Source organism: Balaenoptera borealis (assembly GCF_965194805.1).
Source record: "Balaenoptera borealis genome assembly, chromosome: 8".
Classification (NCBI taxonomy): Eukaryota; Metazoa; Chordata; class Mammalia; order Artiodactyla; family Balaenopteridae; genus Balaenoptera; species Balaenoptera borealis.
Window position 1 is genome coordinate 12511049 of NC_138865.1, and position 14888 is coordinate 12525936.

At 52.5% G+C, this 14888-nt stretch overlaps 1 protein-coding gene across 2 annotated transcripts in view; it reads left to right on the forward strand.

Annotated features, from left to right (window-relative positions):
- Positions 1 to 2821: 2821 nt before the first annotated feature.
- The window catches only part of EBF2 (EBF transcription factor 2), a 190359-nt gene continuing 178292 nt past the window's right edge, over positions 2822 to 14888 (forward strand). The window contains exons 1-6 of one of the 2 annotated variants that reach the window (XM_082402795.1): positions 2822 to 3366; positions 5832 to 5988; positions 7059 to 7122; positions 7396 to 7451; positions 7973 to 8046; positions 14228 to 14296. In XM_082402795.1, coding sequence (XP_082258921.1) covers positions 3236 to 3366; positions 5832 to 5988; positions 7059 to 7122; positions 7396 to 7451; positions 7973 to 8046; positions 14228 to 14296 — 551 coding nt within the window. In that variant the 5' untranslated portion in view covers positions 2822 to 3235. The remainder of the gene's footprint in view (positions 3367 to 5831; positions 5989 to 7058; positions 7123 to 7395; positions 7452 to 7972; positions 8047 to 14227; positions 14297 to 14888) is intronic. The other variant, XM_082402794.1, reaches the window with a different exon arrangement.

The window sequence follows — 14888 nt, forward strand, 5'->3', positions numbered from 1 at the left end:
GGGGGCAGAGACGCTCCCTGCTCCGCGAAGGCCGAAGCGCCGCCTTGCCGGGCCCAAGGCTGCTCCCTCATTCCTGGCCCCCTCCACCCCCCTCCCGGCGCTAGCCAGCAACTCCGTCCCAGCCTGGAGGGAACTTCGGCGTCCGCGGCTCGAAGCCCACAGGGCCCGCGGCATCTTGGCGGCCGTTCGCCCCGATCGCCCAGTGCGGTAGCCGAGCCCGCGAGGGGCGGTGCGGCTCCCCGCTACACCCAGGTCATAGTTCCGGGGCCACGGTGCTTTAAACTGCCACCCGGCAGAGCACCACGGCCCCTGAACTCGTCTCTGGGAGGTGGGGTGCGGTGGGTCTGGTCTGGGGCGGGCAGCAGGGACCCGGGAGAAAGAACCAATTCATTCGCTTCCTGAGGGGCATAAATTTGGGTAGCAGCTGTTGCGGGAGAGGAGAGCCAGTGTCCTCGACCCCGGGTCTGCCCTTTAACCCCAGCCAACACGGGCCCGAGGGGAAGACGGTCCGGGCCAGGCCCGGGCCCATGGCTGCCTCGCGGCCCCTCGGGGCTGCGCTCCGTACCTCTCCTGGTACGAGATACTGCAGGTCAGAGGCCCCCTGAAAAAAAATCGCCGGGCTCCTCAACACGTCTTGAGGGATTCACGGGCTGTTCAACACTCTCCGCCAAGGAGCCCATTGGCTCCGCTGGGCACAGCCCGAGGATGAGGATGGGGGTGGGTGGTTACTTGAGGTTCAGAGAGACTTACAAAGCGAGTGGGGCCGGGGTAGAAGACTCCGGGTGGTTAGTTTTTCTAGGGACTGAAATTACCCGTAAAATCTGCACACAATAGAGAATTGCCTAGCTGAAACAAGGTAGTAAGTTTCGTCCTACCAATTTTTCTCCCACCCTCCTTCTTCCTTCTTTGGACAACTCCTGTCTTACTTGGCTTTTCCAACAGTCCCGTTCCATATTCTTATGCCCAGTTGCCCTTACGGCTCCCTCTGCCCCTCTTGTCCAATGAGGCCAATCCAGAGCCCTGGAGTCGGGGTGCCACAGTCTACACAACCCAGAGGCGGGGACTTCACGGTCTCTACGCCCTCTACCCCCACCATCAACCTCCCCAATCCCAGGATCCGGGTTTGTGTTAAGAGGGTCAGGGCACCCTCTCCTCCTCCCCATCGGTTTTCAAGAGAATCTCCGCAGTAAAGACCTGCGCTTCCTGAGCGCTATCCGTCCCCGCAGTCAGGTCGTGGTTTGCCCCAGGGGCAGAGTGGAGGCGCGGATCCGTCCCTTTCTCAGGAGAGCGGCATTTCTGAAAGTGCGAGCTTCCTGTCCGCCCAGGCAAACGAGTTGCAAGGCGCTGTGTCCTCTAGCGGCAAACTCTCGCAGTTCATTTGTGAGCGCTCACCTACACACCTATGGGATCTGATCGGGAGTCAATTCACACTCAAATTTGAGTCCTAAGTGTGGGGGGAAAGTCTCCTGAATGAAATCCAGGCTTTCGCCAAGGCCCTCTCGGTAATGAGGCCGGGAGGCTCGGGCACAGTCGCTCGAACTGCGGAACAGCTGATTTGTCTCCTCCACGGCAGATGGTCTTTGAGCACAGATTTGCATTCATTGTCTTCAAATCTGTTTTCGCGCTGGTGTTCTAGATTTCAGTAGCAGATCTATGCGCAGATCAGAATACAAAAGGAGAAGCAAGAAAATAACACCCAGCCAGGAGGAGTTTTAATAGGCACTGCGAGCTGCCCGGCGTAGTTAAAAAGCCGCCTAGAGTTTCAGCTGTTTGGCGGAGCTGCAGCCGTCTCCCGGCCATCAGCCCGCAGGCCAGCACCGCGGCGACCGCGCGCCTTGGGCAAAGTTTCCGCGACTCCCCCGCTGCCTCCCAGCAGCTCCTCTGCTGGCTCCCCCGGGCTCCGGGAACTGGGCGGGGGAACGGGGGACAGGAGGAGGCTCCCGGGACAAGGCAGGGCAGCTCTAGCACTCAGCCTGCCACGATCTGTCAGCAACCTCTCATCTGCACGGGTGCAACTCCCGCTCGCGTCCGCCCGGGGGTATTTTCCTTAGCTCTTTGACCGTTTCCCCCGACACTCTGTTTATTTGAACAGCACTTGAGCCTTGTTCGTCCCCACCCCCGCCTTCATTCATATATCCTTGTCTCTCAACTTGTAAACCGCACACAAAATCTGAGTGTCACCAAGTAACTCCAGGAGACTTGGGAGAGCCGTCCGGGGAAACTGGGCTGCTCTCGGGAACGTTTGCACCAAACATAAGTACATGCGGTCACACTCCGCTTCTTCACAAACCTGCACACAGAACCCAAGCCCCGGGAATGAATACGCCTCCCGCAGGCTACAAAAATCTGCATTTAGAGGCGGGATCCATGGAAGCCTCCCGCTCCCGCAACCAGACTGAGCCGGCGCGTACCAGCCGGCAGGGCCGGGCTACCCCGCTTCAGTGCAGGATTTGCGGGCCCTCATCTCACGCACGCACGTAGGGTTCGGGCTAGGACCCGGGGCCCGCAGCTTTCTGTCCCCTTTCACCTCCCGGACTCCAGGCAACGCCGAGCGGGGCGCGCGCCGCCAGAGGACGTCGGCCGGGCCTGCCCAGCGCCGGCCAATCCCGAGCGTCCATGCAAATGAGGCTCCTTATCGGGCCGCGGCTCCGCCTTCCGCGGCCCCGGCTGTAGTAACCCATTCATGGGGCAGGCGAGCGGCTGTAGCCCGGCTCCGCAGCGCTCGCAGCCACCGCCTCCTCTCGGCTCCGGGTCTTCCCCTTCCTTTCACAACTGATCCTGTTGGGGATTTTTTTTCTTTTTTTCTAAATTGGAGCGGTGGGGAGGAGCAGGGAGGGGGGGGTGGGGGACCAGGAGGAAGGGGAGAGATTAGGCAGCCATCAATCTCCTCCTGTTTCTCCCAGAACAGGTGATGCTTCAAAATTGTGATCACTTTCTGGAGGCAGCGCTGCCGCTGGAAGGATGCGAGAGACCTAGGGCGGAGGGCCTGAGGCGGCAGATCTGAACTTGAGGAGGATATAACCCAAACTTTAACTACATCAGTCCGCACCTCACGCGTGGAAGCAAAGGACGGGTTATCTTTTTAAATTTTTTTTTCACAAGAGAGACTCAAACTTCGGCACTTGATCCCTTTTCCTGGATTGCTTTGGAAGGAGACGGTTTGGTGACAACGTTGGGAACAGTGAGGACAGCGTTGTAACTCATTTCTAAAGCGACAGTAGATCAGACTTTTTAAATGTTTGGGATCCAAGATACTTTAGGAAGAGGACCAGCTCTGAAAGAGAAATCGCTGGGCGCCGAGATGGATTCGGTCAGGTCCTGGGTCCGGAATGTCGGCGTGGTGGACGCCAACGTCGCTGCGCAGAGGTAACGAGACGGCCGCACAATTATTATGCTCGCAATCTCTCGCTCGTTCGCTCCCTCGCTCTCACTGTCTTTCTCTCTGTGTGTGTGTCACCCCCCTCGCTGCTCTTGTTCGCGCTCGCTCTCTCTCCCCCGCATCTGTCGCCCTGGCCCCGCGCGCTAGGGCTCGCCCTCCGGCAGGCAGGTCGCTGCAGTTAGGGGACCACTTACCCCGCAGCCAACACTCGAGTTTCTGAACTGCCTGGATCCCCCACTCCTTCCCCACAGACTACTCTTTGGGTGGAAAAAATAACAAAGTAGTATCTGATGCCTCTCAGCTCAGCCCCTAGTTCTGCGAGGCGGGCCCAGCCAGGAGCAGAGCGTGAGGACCGGAGCCGGCAGCGGCGGCCGCTGGAGGGGAGCCGGCTTCCCGGCGACTCCCGGGGTTCGCCCCGCTGCTTACGAGAGCCTCTCCTCCCGCATCTTGCCGGCCGATTCTTGGAGGCCGAGAGCCCAAGGCCAGATGGCGGCTAGAGGAGCAGGAGAGGCCGGAGCGCCTGCCTGGGAAGGCAGAGCGGCCGGGTGCCCTGGGAGGGGGGCAGGCTGGAGGGTACGGGCGCAGGGAGAAAACAGTGGGCTAGATGCACAGAGGCGGGCGTGAGAGGAGAGAAGAGACTAAAGAGAAAAGACGAAGGAGTAACAGGAGAAAGAGTCACGGAAGAGAGGAGACGCACCGCAAACGCAGGGATCACAAGCCTCTAGTTTTGCTGGTCCCTGAAGTTGACTTTGTTTATGAGCATTCTCCTGCTGACGTAGTAAACGCCTCGTCTAGGCTGCCACCCCATGAAGACGTTCTGCTTCCCCTCCCTCACCGCCACGATTGAGCTGAGGTTTGTGATCTCCACGACCTTGTCTGCGAGAGACAGCCCCCTCACCCCCAAGACTTCTACCCACCACTGACGCCTCTCTGTGCACTCTCCTGGCCACCCCCTCGCAGTCCCGACATCACGCGGAGAAATTACTCCTTTCCAGGCCAGGACTCTAGGTGTCCCGGGTAGAGCGAACCGGGCCGCCACCCTTGGAGGAGAGGAAGCAAAAGTCGCATCGCTCAGGAGGCTGGGGCAGGCGGCGGCTCCCTCCCTCCTGCCCGAGCCCAGGGGGGCGCCAGTGTCCTTCAGCAGACGGCACGCCGTGGCGGCGGCTTTCCGCGGCCGTCTGGGGACTTGTTGGGCTGCAGGCTGAGGGAGACCAGGCAGCGCCGCAGACCGGTCTCCACGGCGCGGTTCCCTAGCCGAGCTCCTGCAAGACACCTCCCCTACTTTCCTCCTTTCCCAGATCAAGCAATTGTTAAAGTTGGAACAGGCTGTCCGCTGGGGGAGTCTAGTCAAAATTTTACACCCTTCAAAAGAGGGAAAGTGCTCGCGCCCTGGGGCAAGACGCCCCGCGACCCCAGCGCCCCGGGGCAGCTCCGTCCATCTGCTTGCTCGCCTGGACCCCGAGTCTCCCGTTAAATGTGATCTGGCGGCCAGTTTGTTCCCGGCCCCGACAGGTCGGCAGGGAGGTGTGTGCACATACTCAACACGCTTCAGGGCGCCTGCCGGGTCCTCCAACACGGCTTTCGCGGTCAGCGGGTTTGGCCGGCGCCGCCCAGAGATGTGGCTAGAGCGGGGAGAATCTCGGCCCCAGGCGAGGACGCGCTCTGCCTCTACTTTTCGGCTTCTCCAAGCTCAGCAGTTCTAGGGGCGAGGTCCTCAGTATTATGTCGTCCGCGGTGGTCCTCGATCCCTAGTACTGGTCGAAGGGGATTCTGCCCTGCCACTGTCCCAGGCGCAACTTTTCGGAAGAGCGAGGGAAGCAGGAGGTGAGGCCTCTCCCTGTAGGACCGAGACTTGGCCTCTGGGCTTCCCATCCGCCCCCAGGGGGTTCTCTTCCACCGCCTCTCCGAGATAGCTTGGGGGATGGTGCGTTGTGGGCAATAGTGCCAGGACGGGTCACTCCAATGAAGATGAAGGAAAAGGGTCACTTGTTCAAAAATAACGAGGCGCTTAGTCCCCTACCCCTCGGGCCCAGCTCCGAATCCTGACCCGGTCGGCGGCGGGAAGAGGAAGAAGATTGGGGCGGCACAACGACAAGACTTGGGCCGCCATCTCAGGGGGACCCTCCGGGCTTCGGTCTGCGGTCGCGATTCCTTGGTCTCCACTAAAGGCCGGACATTGAGCTACTGGGCGTGAGATGCCCGGAGGCTGGAACGGCTGGCGGTGGCAAAGTCCAGAGTCGTGGGCCCTGCTACCCGACCCCCGTGGCCACTGTGACTCCTCCAAAGAGTCCTCGCTTCTTAATCCTAATAGAAAAAAGCGCCCAAGGGGGCCAGAAGCCTGGACCGGGACATGGACCCTTGACCCTCTGCGATGTTGCGTGGGCGCGTTGGTAACTTCGTGTCTTTCTCTCCTTCCCCGTGTCTGGTCTCCCCCGTGTCTCTTCGTGCACAGCGGAGTAGCCCTGTCCCGGGCCCACTTTGAGAAGCAGCCTCCTTCCAACTTGAGGAAATCCAACTTCTTTCACTTCGTCCTGGCGCTCTACGACAGGCAGGGGCAGCCGGTGGAGATAGAGCGCACCGCTTTCGTAGACTTTGTGGAGAACGACAAAGTAAGCGGAGGTCCCCCTCTTCCCCTCGCGGCCTAATAACTACCTCCTTGCAAAGCACTAAAGATCCCATCTGTCACTCCCGACACTTTTCCGCTCACATCAGCAGGGATGATAAATCGAGACTTCTCACCCCTAGCCCTTAAATCAGTCGATTTCCCCGCAGCTTCTCCCGCCGGCACTCTCCGCCCGCACCTCCCGCTGCAGCGGCGCCTGTGGCTCTGCGCACCCGGCTTCTGGATCATTAGCAGAGCCTGGGCACGGACTGACCGCGGAGCAAAGTCCTCCCAACTAGAGCATAGTGTAAACGTATACTCAAAGCCGCCACTGCCCTACTCCGGGTTATTTTTATTATTATTATTATTATTTTGCACCTGCCAGCGCGGCAGGGTGGGTTAGATAGGTACAAGGTGGAAACCCACAGCCCAGCTTTGCCCCTCCGCCCCCAGCCTTCCCTTCCACTCTGGTTCCCAAGGCAGTGCCTGCCCCGGCCCAGGCCCCGGTACGGGCGCTGGATTTGATCTCAAATGAAGCTGATGTGGGAGGAAAGGAAAGTCTCCTGCTCTCTCTGGGCCTCCGTCTCTTCAGCTGTACCATTCAAGCTCTGGAGCCGGCTCTTCCCAAGGTTCTTCTTGAACCCGGACCTGAGTCCCTGAGCTAGTGGCTCCAAGGCTGCGGTCCTGGTGGGATAGGGCCAAATGCTGCTCTTCCAAGTGACAGGTCCCTTCACCTTTCTGCAGGACAGGCAGAACCCGATAGGTTGCGTGGGGCCTGTTTAAAGGCAGCCTGGACATAGTGCCCAGTGGCCCCAGCTCCGGGGTCGCGCTTCTGAGGACATTTTTAAGGGGGAGGGACAGACGGTTGGAGAGGGTCAAGTGACCGCGAGCCTTGGAAAGTTTTGGAGCTTGGCCAGCGGCAGATGCTCCTGCCCTTTGACCCGGACCTGGGCAGGGGGCTGTTCAAAGCTGCCCGGTGACAGGGAGAAAGGCAGTGGGAAGTGGGTTAGGGAAGCCCGCCCTCTCTCCTTTCTCTCATTTTCGGGGGCTGGAAAGAAAGGGACTCTGTCTTTTCAGGAACAAGGCAACGAGAAGACCAACAATGGCACCCACTACAAGTTACAGCTCCTCTACAGCAACGGTGAGCGCCCTGCGTGCCCGCGGCGCCCGCTTGTTCCTCTTTTCAAGGAAGGCTGTTGACCTTGTCGCGGTCACTGGCAGGCGGGCTCCAGGCCTGGGGAGAGCAGGGCTGCGGGAGGCTCGCTCAGGGCCGGGGAGGGGGGGCGGGCGGGTGGTGTCTGCCCCCAGGACGGCTCCGCCTGCGCTCGGGCCCGGGCCCCACGGCGGGACAGGTTTGGGATGCCCGGGCGGGGTTCCACGGCCCTCACCTCGCGCCCTCCTGCCTCCCCGGCAGGTGTCCGCACGGAGCAGGACCTGTACGTAAGGCTCATCGACTCGGTCACCAAGCAGGTGAGCCCGGCTGTCCACTCGGTTCCTCCTCTCGCGGGGGTGGGGGGTGGGCCCTCCGTCCTGCCCCCTCCCCCCTCTGGCCTGTCCCTGACCTCCCCCGACCCTCCGCGATTTCCTGGGTCAGTCTTCACAGCCCCTCCGCAGAAACCCCCACTTTGTCTGCTCTGGAAAAATAAATGTTCCCTCTCACTCCCCAATTGTCCTGTCTTTCTGGCTGGGGAGACGCTGGAGATGGGAGTAGGTGAGCAAAGGGATGAAGAGAGGAAACAATTATTGGGAGATTCAGTCCCCCCCAAGCATTCCCTTTTGCAAGAAATATGTCCTCACCAGGGCAAACTTTTCTCTTACTATTTCGCTCGAGTTAACCAGGCCACAGCTCAGGTTCTGTGCTGCCAGCGGGCGCTCCCGAGGAAGTAGCGGGCAGAGAGAGGAAACCCGATTTTGTGCTCGCTCCTAAGTCCCCTTTTCTTTGTCCCTCCACTCCCTCGTATCTCCCCACCCTGCCCCCGCCTCCTTCGCAGCCCATAGCTTACGAGGGACAAAATAAGAATCCGGAAATGTGCCGAGTTCTCCTGACACACGAAGTGATGTGCAGGTAAGAGCCGTGTTTTCCTGCAGGCTTTGCCGGGGCGCGGGGCAGGTGAGGGGCGCCCGGCGCGCTGGCTCGCGTGCGTCTCGGGCACTGACCTTCGCGAGCGCTGGCGCGCGGGGAGGGCGGCCTCGCCCGGGCTTGCCTGCTTAAAAGACAGATTCTAAGAGCAAATCGGTTGGGAGTCGAAAAGGAAACCCAGGTCCCCTCAGGATTCCACCCCCAGGCGTCTCAGGAGTTTCCTGTGCTCCGTGGAAGGTCCGCTGTCCAGCGGTCGGCGGCAGCGCGGGGAGGGGCTGGGCAGCCGCGGGTCAAGTTTGGGATCCCGGGCTTTCCCTGAGTCGATCGCGGTCCAAGGCCCGCCGGTCCGACCCGCTAGGGGTAGATGCCCAGGAGGGGCCACTTGTGGAGTTACCGAGTCAAGGTCCTGGAACGGCTGGCAGTCTGGGTGGGTGACCACCGCAGGGGATGGAACGGCCCGCTTTGGGGGCGCTACCCCTTGCCCCCCAGCTGAGGCACCTGTCTGTGATGCAGAAGCGTTTTCTTCCTCCAGGGAAGTTGCTTTTCCTAGATTTCCCGAGCCACGGGAGTTTCTTAGGTCAGGAGGAACTACCGGCTAGGAAGACCAGTCGGGTTCACCACCTGTGGATGGGAGGAAGTGGGGGAGAGGACCCCAACCGGGGAGGTACGAGGTCTAGAGCAACAGCTGGATTCTGAGGGCCAAGTTGTGAAAGGTGCAGTCTAAGTCGAATTCCTACACCTTTTCCCATCTTCTTTTCTGAGAGCAATCCATTTCGAGTCCTTTCTTCTGCTGGACCAGAAGAAAATTAAAAAAAAAAAAAAATTAACCCCTACATTTATTCATTCTTTCAATAAATGTTTATTGAGTGTCTAATATGTGCTGGTTATGGGGGAATCCCACAGCAAAGGAGAAAAGCTATAGAAAGGAAACTCTGGGAAGAGGTGGTTATTTTATTATAAAAATTTAAATGCTATTCCATGCACATTTTTCTTCCTCCAAAATCTCTGATTGGAGAGAAAGCCTCAATTCTTCCTTACTCCACTGTTGCTTCAGTGAATGTCTTCCAGCTCCAGACTTTGGGTAATTGCAGGCAGTCTGATTTAGTTTGGACTGTTTTATGGGCAGCTCCCGGCAGCCCCGTCTCCCTCCCCACGGAGTCAGGAAGAAACCATAACAATCAGACATGTTTGTTTTGGTTTTGACCAAGTATTAGAAAACCAAACTTTGCCAACTGCAAAGTTCAACTCTGCCAGTGGCCTCAGCTGAGGGGACTCAAGGCTTCCTCTCCTGAGTAGCTGGGTGAGGTGTGGGACAGTGGGGTAAGCAGACAGCTACTCCGTTATCCCGGGGCCCCTTGATAGGTACATTCAGAAAGAAAATACAATTCCAAGATGAACTTGCATGTAGTACCTAGATTAAATAGTCAGAACACTTTTATTTGGTTGGCTAAGTGAAAGGCAGGTGTTTTGTTTTTTTTAAATTCTTCTTTCTACTTTTAAATGTCTTTGTTTGGAGAGATTATCTTCTTAAAAGGAAAGAAAACAAAACCTAAATCTGGCCCATTGTCTGACGAATTATACCTATCACTTTAAATAATACTTGCATGCCCTATCCAGCTGTAGTTAAGGCTGACATTTTTATTTTTTAAGCCCAATCAAATCCACCTCATTTTATGCTGTTTAAGTAGCAGCATCAATTTTTAAAGCCTCTAGTTTAGTCTGCATTAGTAACACAATATAAAAATTTAATGTACTGTAACTTTTCTGCATTTGAGACCTGGGAAGACGCTCTGCTATTTCCTTCCCAAACTAGAATTTAAAACAAATATTAACTGTGGGTAAATAAATGATCCGTGGGATGGGTACTGTGTCTGTAGTGTGTGTGTGTGTGTGTGTGTGTGTGTGTGTGTGTGTGTGTGTGTGTGTGTTTTGGGGGATGAGCTGGGGTGATGGCAAATATTGGATGCATCTAAAAGGGAAGTTCCCATTCAATCTGTCAGTCAGAGCTGGTTGACTTTTTTCAGGGAAAAAATTTCCTTCTCTCACATTTTAAGAGTCAGTTATCACAGTCAGTGATTAAGGGATGAATCAGATGCCCTGCTTCTCAGTGGGTACCGCACACACTTACTTTCATTTGCATGGTGTTCTTGGGCGTACCTGGGAATTTTCTTGAATGGTTTTGTGTTCTGTAATCTTTAGTAAAAAAAAAAAAAAAAAAAAAAGCTCATAAACTGGTGTTTAGCTTTTAGGCGGCAACAAAATAAATCTCTTTTAGGTGTAACTTTTCTCTCCCTTCCCCAATTGTCTCCTCTCCCCTCTTCCCTGCTTTAGTTCATTTTGCCAATTATTAGCAAGGAGAAGTCTAGTTGTTATGTCGCTGGCAGCCACCCCTGTGCCCTCAATGCTCAGAGGGTTAAAAGATATTATAATTTGAACAGAAGTCGTCTCAAGGCCTACAGCTGGCTAATAACAGAGTTGTATTGAGCGTGAGCAAACCCCACAGCTGTGACTTTTCGCCACAAGGCGCAGGCTAGACGGGGCCCTAATCAGATGGGCCAGCCGGGCAGTGAGGCCAGTGTCTTTATCGGCCAGATGGTGTGAATTTAGACACTTTTGTTATGCAATCGCAGGGAGGAGTTGGGGAGAAGAAAACAAAACAAAAGCCACCATGCTGTGCGCTTATTTGAGTTTGAAATTAGAGACAGATTTTTGAAAGTTGAGGGTTGAATTTTAAAAACGATTTTGGAGGGGAAAGGGCACACTGGCTGGTCTCGAGCAGGAGTTTGGCTGACTGGACACCCTGTGTCCAGGGCTGGGGCTTTTTTCCTTTGCATATCCCCCATCTTGATCCCCTTCTGAAAAATGCAGGTAAGATTCAGGACTGGGAGAAAATTTCTCATATTTCCCACCCCCCATCCCCAACTGGTTTGCTTTTTTTCTCTTTCCCTCTCCAAAGACCACCACAAGGAGGCAGGGAGGGTGGAAGAGGCCTGTAAGCAAACTGAGAGTATTTCAGGTAAAAGGTTCTCCAAATAAGGACCAGAATAAAATAAGCCAAACCAAGCCAAACGAGGAGCAGAGGAAGAGCTTTCATTTTCATTCATTAGGAAAAAAAGAGTACTTCTGAGCCTCCCCGCGGTAGTTAGGGACACAACCTTAACCTAGTGCCAAATTCAGTTGCCTCTTCTCTTTGTTTCCCATCTTTTCCTATTTTTTAGTCTTGTTCAGTTTTTAAAAGTACTTTCAGACTTCGAAAATGGCTTGTTAGAAAATAACCCTAAAAAGCCTTTTCATGAAAGTAGATGAATCTGAAGTTGGTCACTCAGGCTTTGTCTCTAGAGCAAAGGAAGGGAGATTTGAGCTTATTATCTGAGTAATTCAGGGACCCGGTTCTTCATGTCAACTCCCCACATCCTGATCCCAGAGCGATTGTTTGGGGAATGTGGGTTCATGAATGTCTCCTACTCTCCATTTCCCCTTGCTTATGTTACTATTGCTGGCTTGAGGACGGAATGTCATTTAAGAAATGAAATAAAGAATAACTAGGACATCTTGATGAGACCTTTTCTTTTTAAAATAGAAAGAAAGAAAGAAAAAAAGAATTGGCTTTGGCTAACCAAGAGAAATTTTACGAAGGGCTCAGATGGGGTGAATACAGTCCACTCCTATAATTTTTATTCCTTCACTATTATAGTCCGACAGCCAAGTGTCTGCTACATCTTTTCTGGGTGTTAAAGTTAGAGATTATACTTAAATATGTTACTGTTGGAAAATGGAAGATTGGGTCCTAAAGTTTCTCTGCATTTTTCTTGGAGTATCATTTCCTTCCCTGAGTTGATTCCCCACATTGTATTACACTGGCACCAGGCTTACATTTTTATCTGTTTTTCTTTTCCTCCAGAGAAAGTCCCCATGGAAAGCAGCTGAATTCAGCTGAGCAATTTTGCAAACTTACTCGGCCTCCTTAGAATCATTCCTTCTCAAGCTAAACAGATTGGCATATCCTGAGAGTGTTCTCTTGTAATTAAATTGTACTTAGAATCGCACACAGATTTGGGTTAGGTTGACATGCTGGTGATGTCAAAGACGAGTCTAGTTAGAAGGTCTTCAGATAACTAGCACGTATAGGGCTTTTTGAAATTGTCTTGCTAAGAAAAAAGGTTTGCCTGAGTTGCAAAGGTATTATTCTGCTGACTTAAGCAATAGAAACAGGAGAGGGGGGAGACAGGGATGGTGGTGGCAGGAGCAATGGGTGGGGTAGGGAGTTGGGAAGAGAGACAAAGGTTCTGGGAGAGCAGCCGGTCAGAATTTTTATTGGTGTTAATCTTGGGATGGAAATTTTAAAAGTTAAGATCTAATATAATTTCAAAGGCAAACTATTATTTCCGTGTCCCAGTGGCAAACTCTGGTATTTAAAAAACTTGAGACAATTTTTCTTTTACTTCTTACTAATTTGATTAAATTTCTTACAACCTCATTGTGCCCATTGGCTGAAAGTTTTTTTTAGCATCTCTCAAATATTTTTAACTTTTTGAGAATGGTAGAATTGTTCACCGAATAATCCACACATCCCTGCATGAGAGAGATGGACTTAAAAGTTTTTAAAAATATCTGTCTGTTTGTTGGTAATTCTGTAGAGGATCAGAGAGGGCAAGTGCACTGCGCAGAACCAGAAAGCAAATTTAAGACTGGGATGGTGTTAGGCCTTTGGGCCCCTGCTGCCACAGTGACTTCGTCTTTTCCTTAATCTGTCACCACTTTCGAATCAAAGGATGCTCAGGGAATCTCATAGCCTAAAAGAGACTCTGTGCCCTTCTCAAACCTAAAAGAGACTCTGGAGATAATCTAGTCCAACACTTTAATTTTATAGCTAAGCAAGGCAAATCCCAGAGGGGCGAAAGAGATTTGACTAAATCCATGCAACTGGTTAGTGACAAAGTTGGGTTAGACGCCAGAGCCCCGATTCCCACTTTACCGGTCCTTCTATTATGCTGCATCGATCTTAAACTATACAGAAACTATCACGGGAAGGGCAACACTTACATAAATTTGGTTACTGCTAACATTTATGACACATATTCTCCAACTGGTGTGGATGATAAGACTTTTCTTATAAGCCATGTCAAGGCTACATCCTTCACCAGCTCCTATTGATGGTGGACCACAGGCTTGGATGAGCCGAGAGGTATTTAGAAGCCTGTGGTCCTGACAAGCAGCAGACAGGCAACACAGGGATGTGATTTTCCATCCCTGGTGGCTTCCAGCCACCCAGCCTCCCTTGCCCTTTTCATATTTGTTTAGGTCTTTCACACAGGTACCTTTGGAGGGGAGTGTTTTGTTCTCTTTAGGTCCTACGGAGTCCTTCCCATCTGTTGTATTCGCTCTAGGGCCCCTTCTTTCTCTCTTCCTCTCAGATGATTCCGTAAGCATTTCGTGGGTATCTACCTGAAACCCAGCACTTTGCCAGTGGAAGTCTTGGGACGCAGAGTTTGCAGGATGGGGCTTACATGCCGAGTCCCATTTCTGTTCTGGACTTGTTGAAAATGATTGGAGATATCATTTTACAGCTCCCTGCCTCATTTTTTTCCCCTATTTGACAAGACACACCATAGTTCCTGTCTTTCTTCATCTTTAGAAAATAATGGAAATGAATGAATGAATAAATGGTTACAAAGTACACTGAGTTCTCTGAAGAAAGATGTTATATAACTAAGGTTTATAGTAATCCAGGCAGCTTCTTGGGGTCTTTTTCATACATTTTCCTTTCCCCTCTTCCTTCAAGTATTTGTTGAGACACAAAGATCTAAAAATATATGATAATAAATACAATAATAAAATCATTCATCACGGAGCTGGAGGTGACGTTCTAGATCTTAACATCCAATTGTCCATCATTCAAATTATAAATATAGCTCTCAGAAAAGTTGTGATTTGCTGAGAATGACCCAGTTTATAAGTCATAGAGGGAGAATATGAATGAAGAGTCTGGGTTTCAAGTTTAGTGTTGCTTTTGAACATGGCCATACATTCATGCTCAAGCAGCTGATAGTTAAGCAGTTACCTAGGACGTACCCGTTTTTGTGAATGTTCTTGCACTGTATGCTCATTGTATTTTCTTGATTTTAACGCATTTCTCTTACTCTTTTGGCTCCTTCCCAATCTACAGTCGATGTTGCGAAAAGAAAAGTTGTGGCAACCGAAATGAGACTCCTTCAGACCCTGTCATCATCGACAGGTAGGGGGAAAAAGTGATTTAAAAAAGACTATTTCTGGTTTCTTTCCTTTAGAATCTCAACTCTGAGTATGGATCACTGGGCTTTGCCATAAGGTTGGTTTCATTTTATCTTCAAGGCTTGGAGCTGGTCCAACATGTGTTTTCTTGTTTTGGTTGGCCTTTCTTGGAAGAAGTCAGAACCTTCCTTTTTGAACATATGTCTCTAAATCTATGATGGGATTATTTTCCAGGTGCACTGACTTCAGCCTAATAAGGCATGTGTGGATGGTAGAAGATGGTAAAGGATGAATCTCTCCCATCTGGCAGGATAGGCTCTCAATCAGTTTCCTAGAAGAGGCAGTGTATCCCAAGTTACGCAGTAACTTTCTTATCATTCTCCGTGATTGTGCTGTTGGGCTTGAAGACTGTCAAATTAGATTGTGGTTTAGAAGATGATGACAAGCTCTCTGGTGCACTGAGGGAGATTCCTTTCTACCATAGAGGGTTGCATTCTGGGTTCTATGTTTTGTTCAGAGTGGGAAAGATTCTTTGGGACAAGATGCTAATTCATTGAAATGTGATTTCGGCATCCTCAGCTGTATGTTTTTGTGAT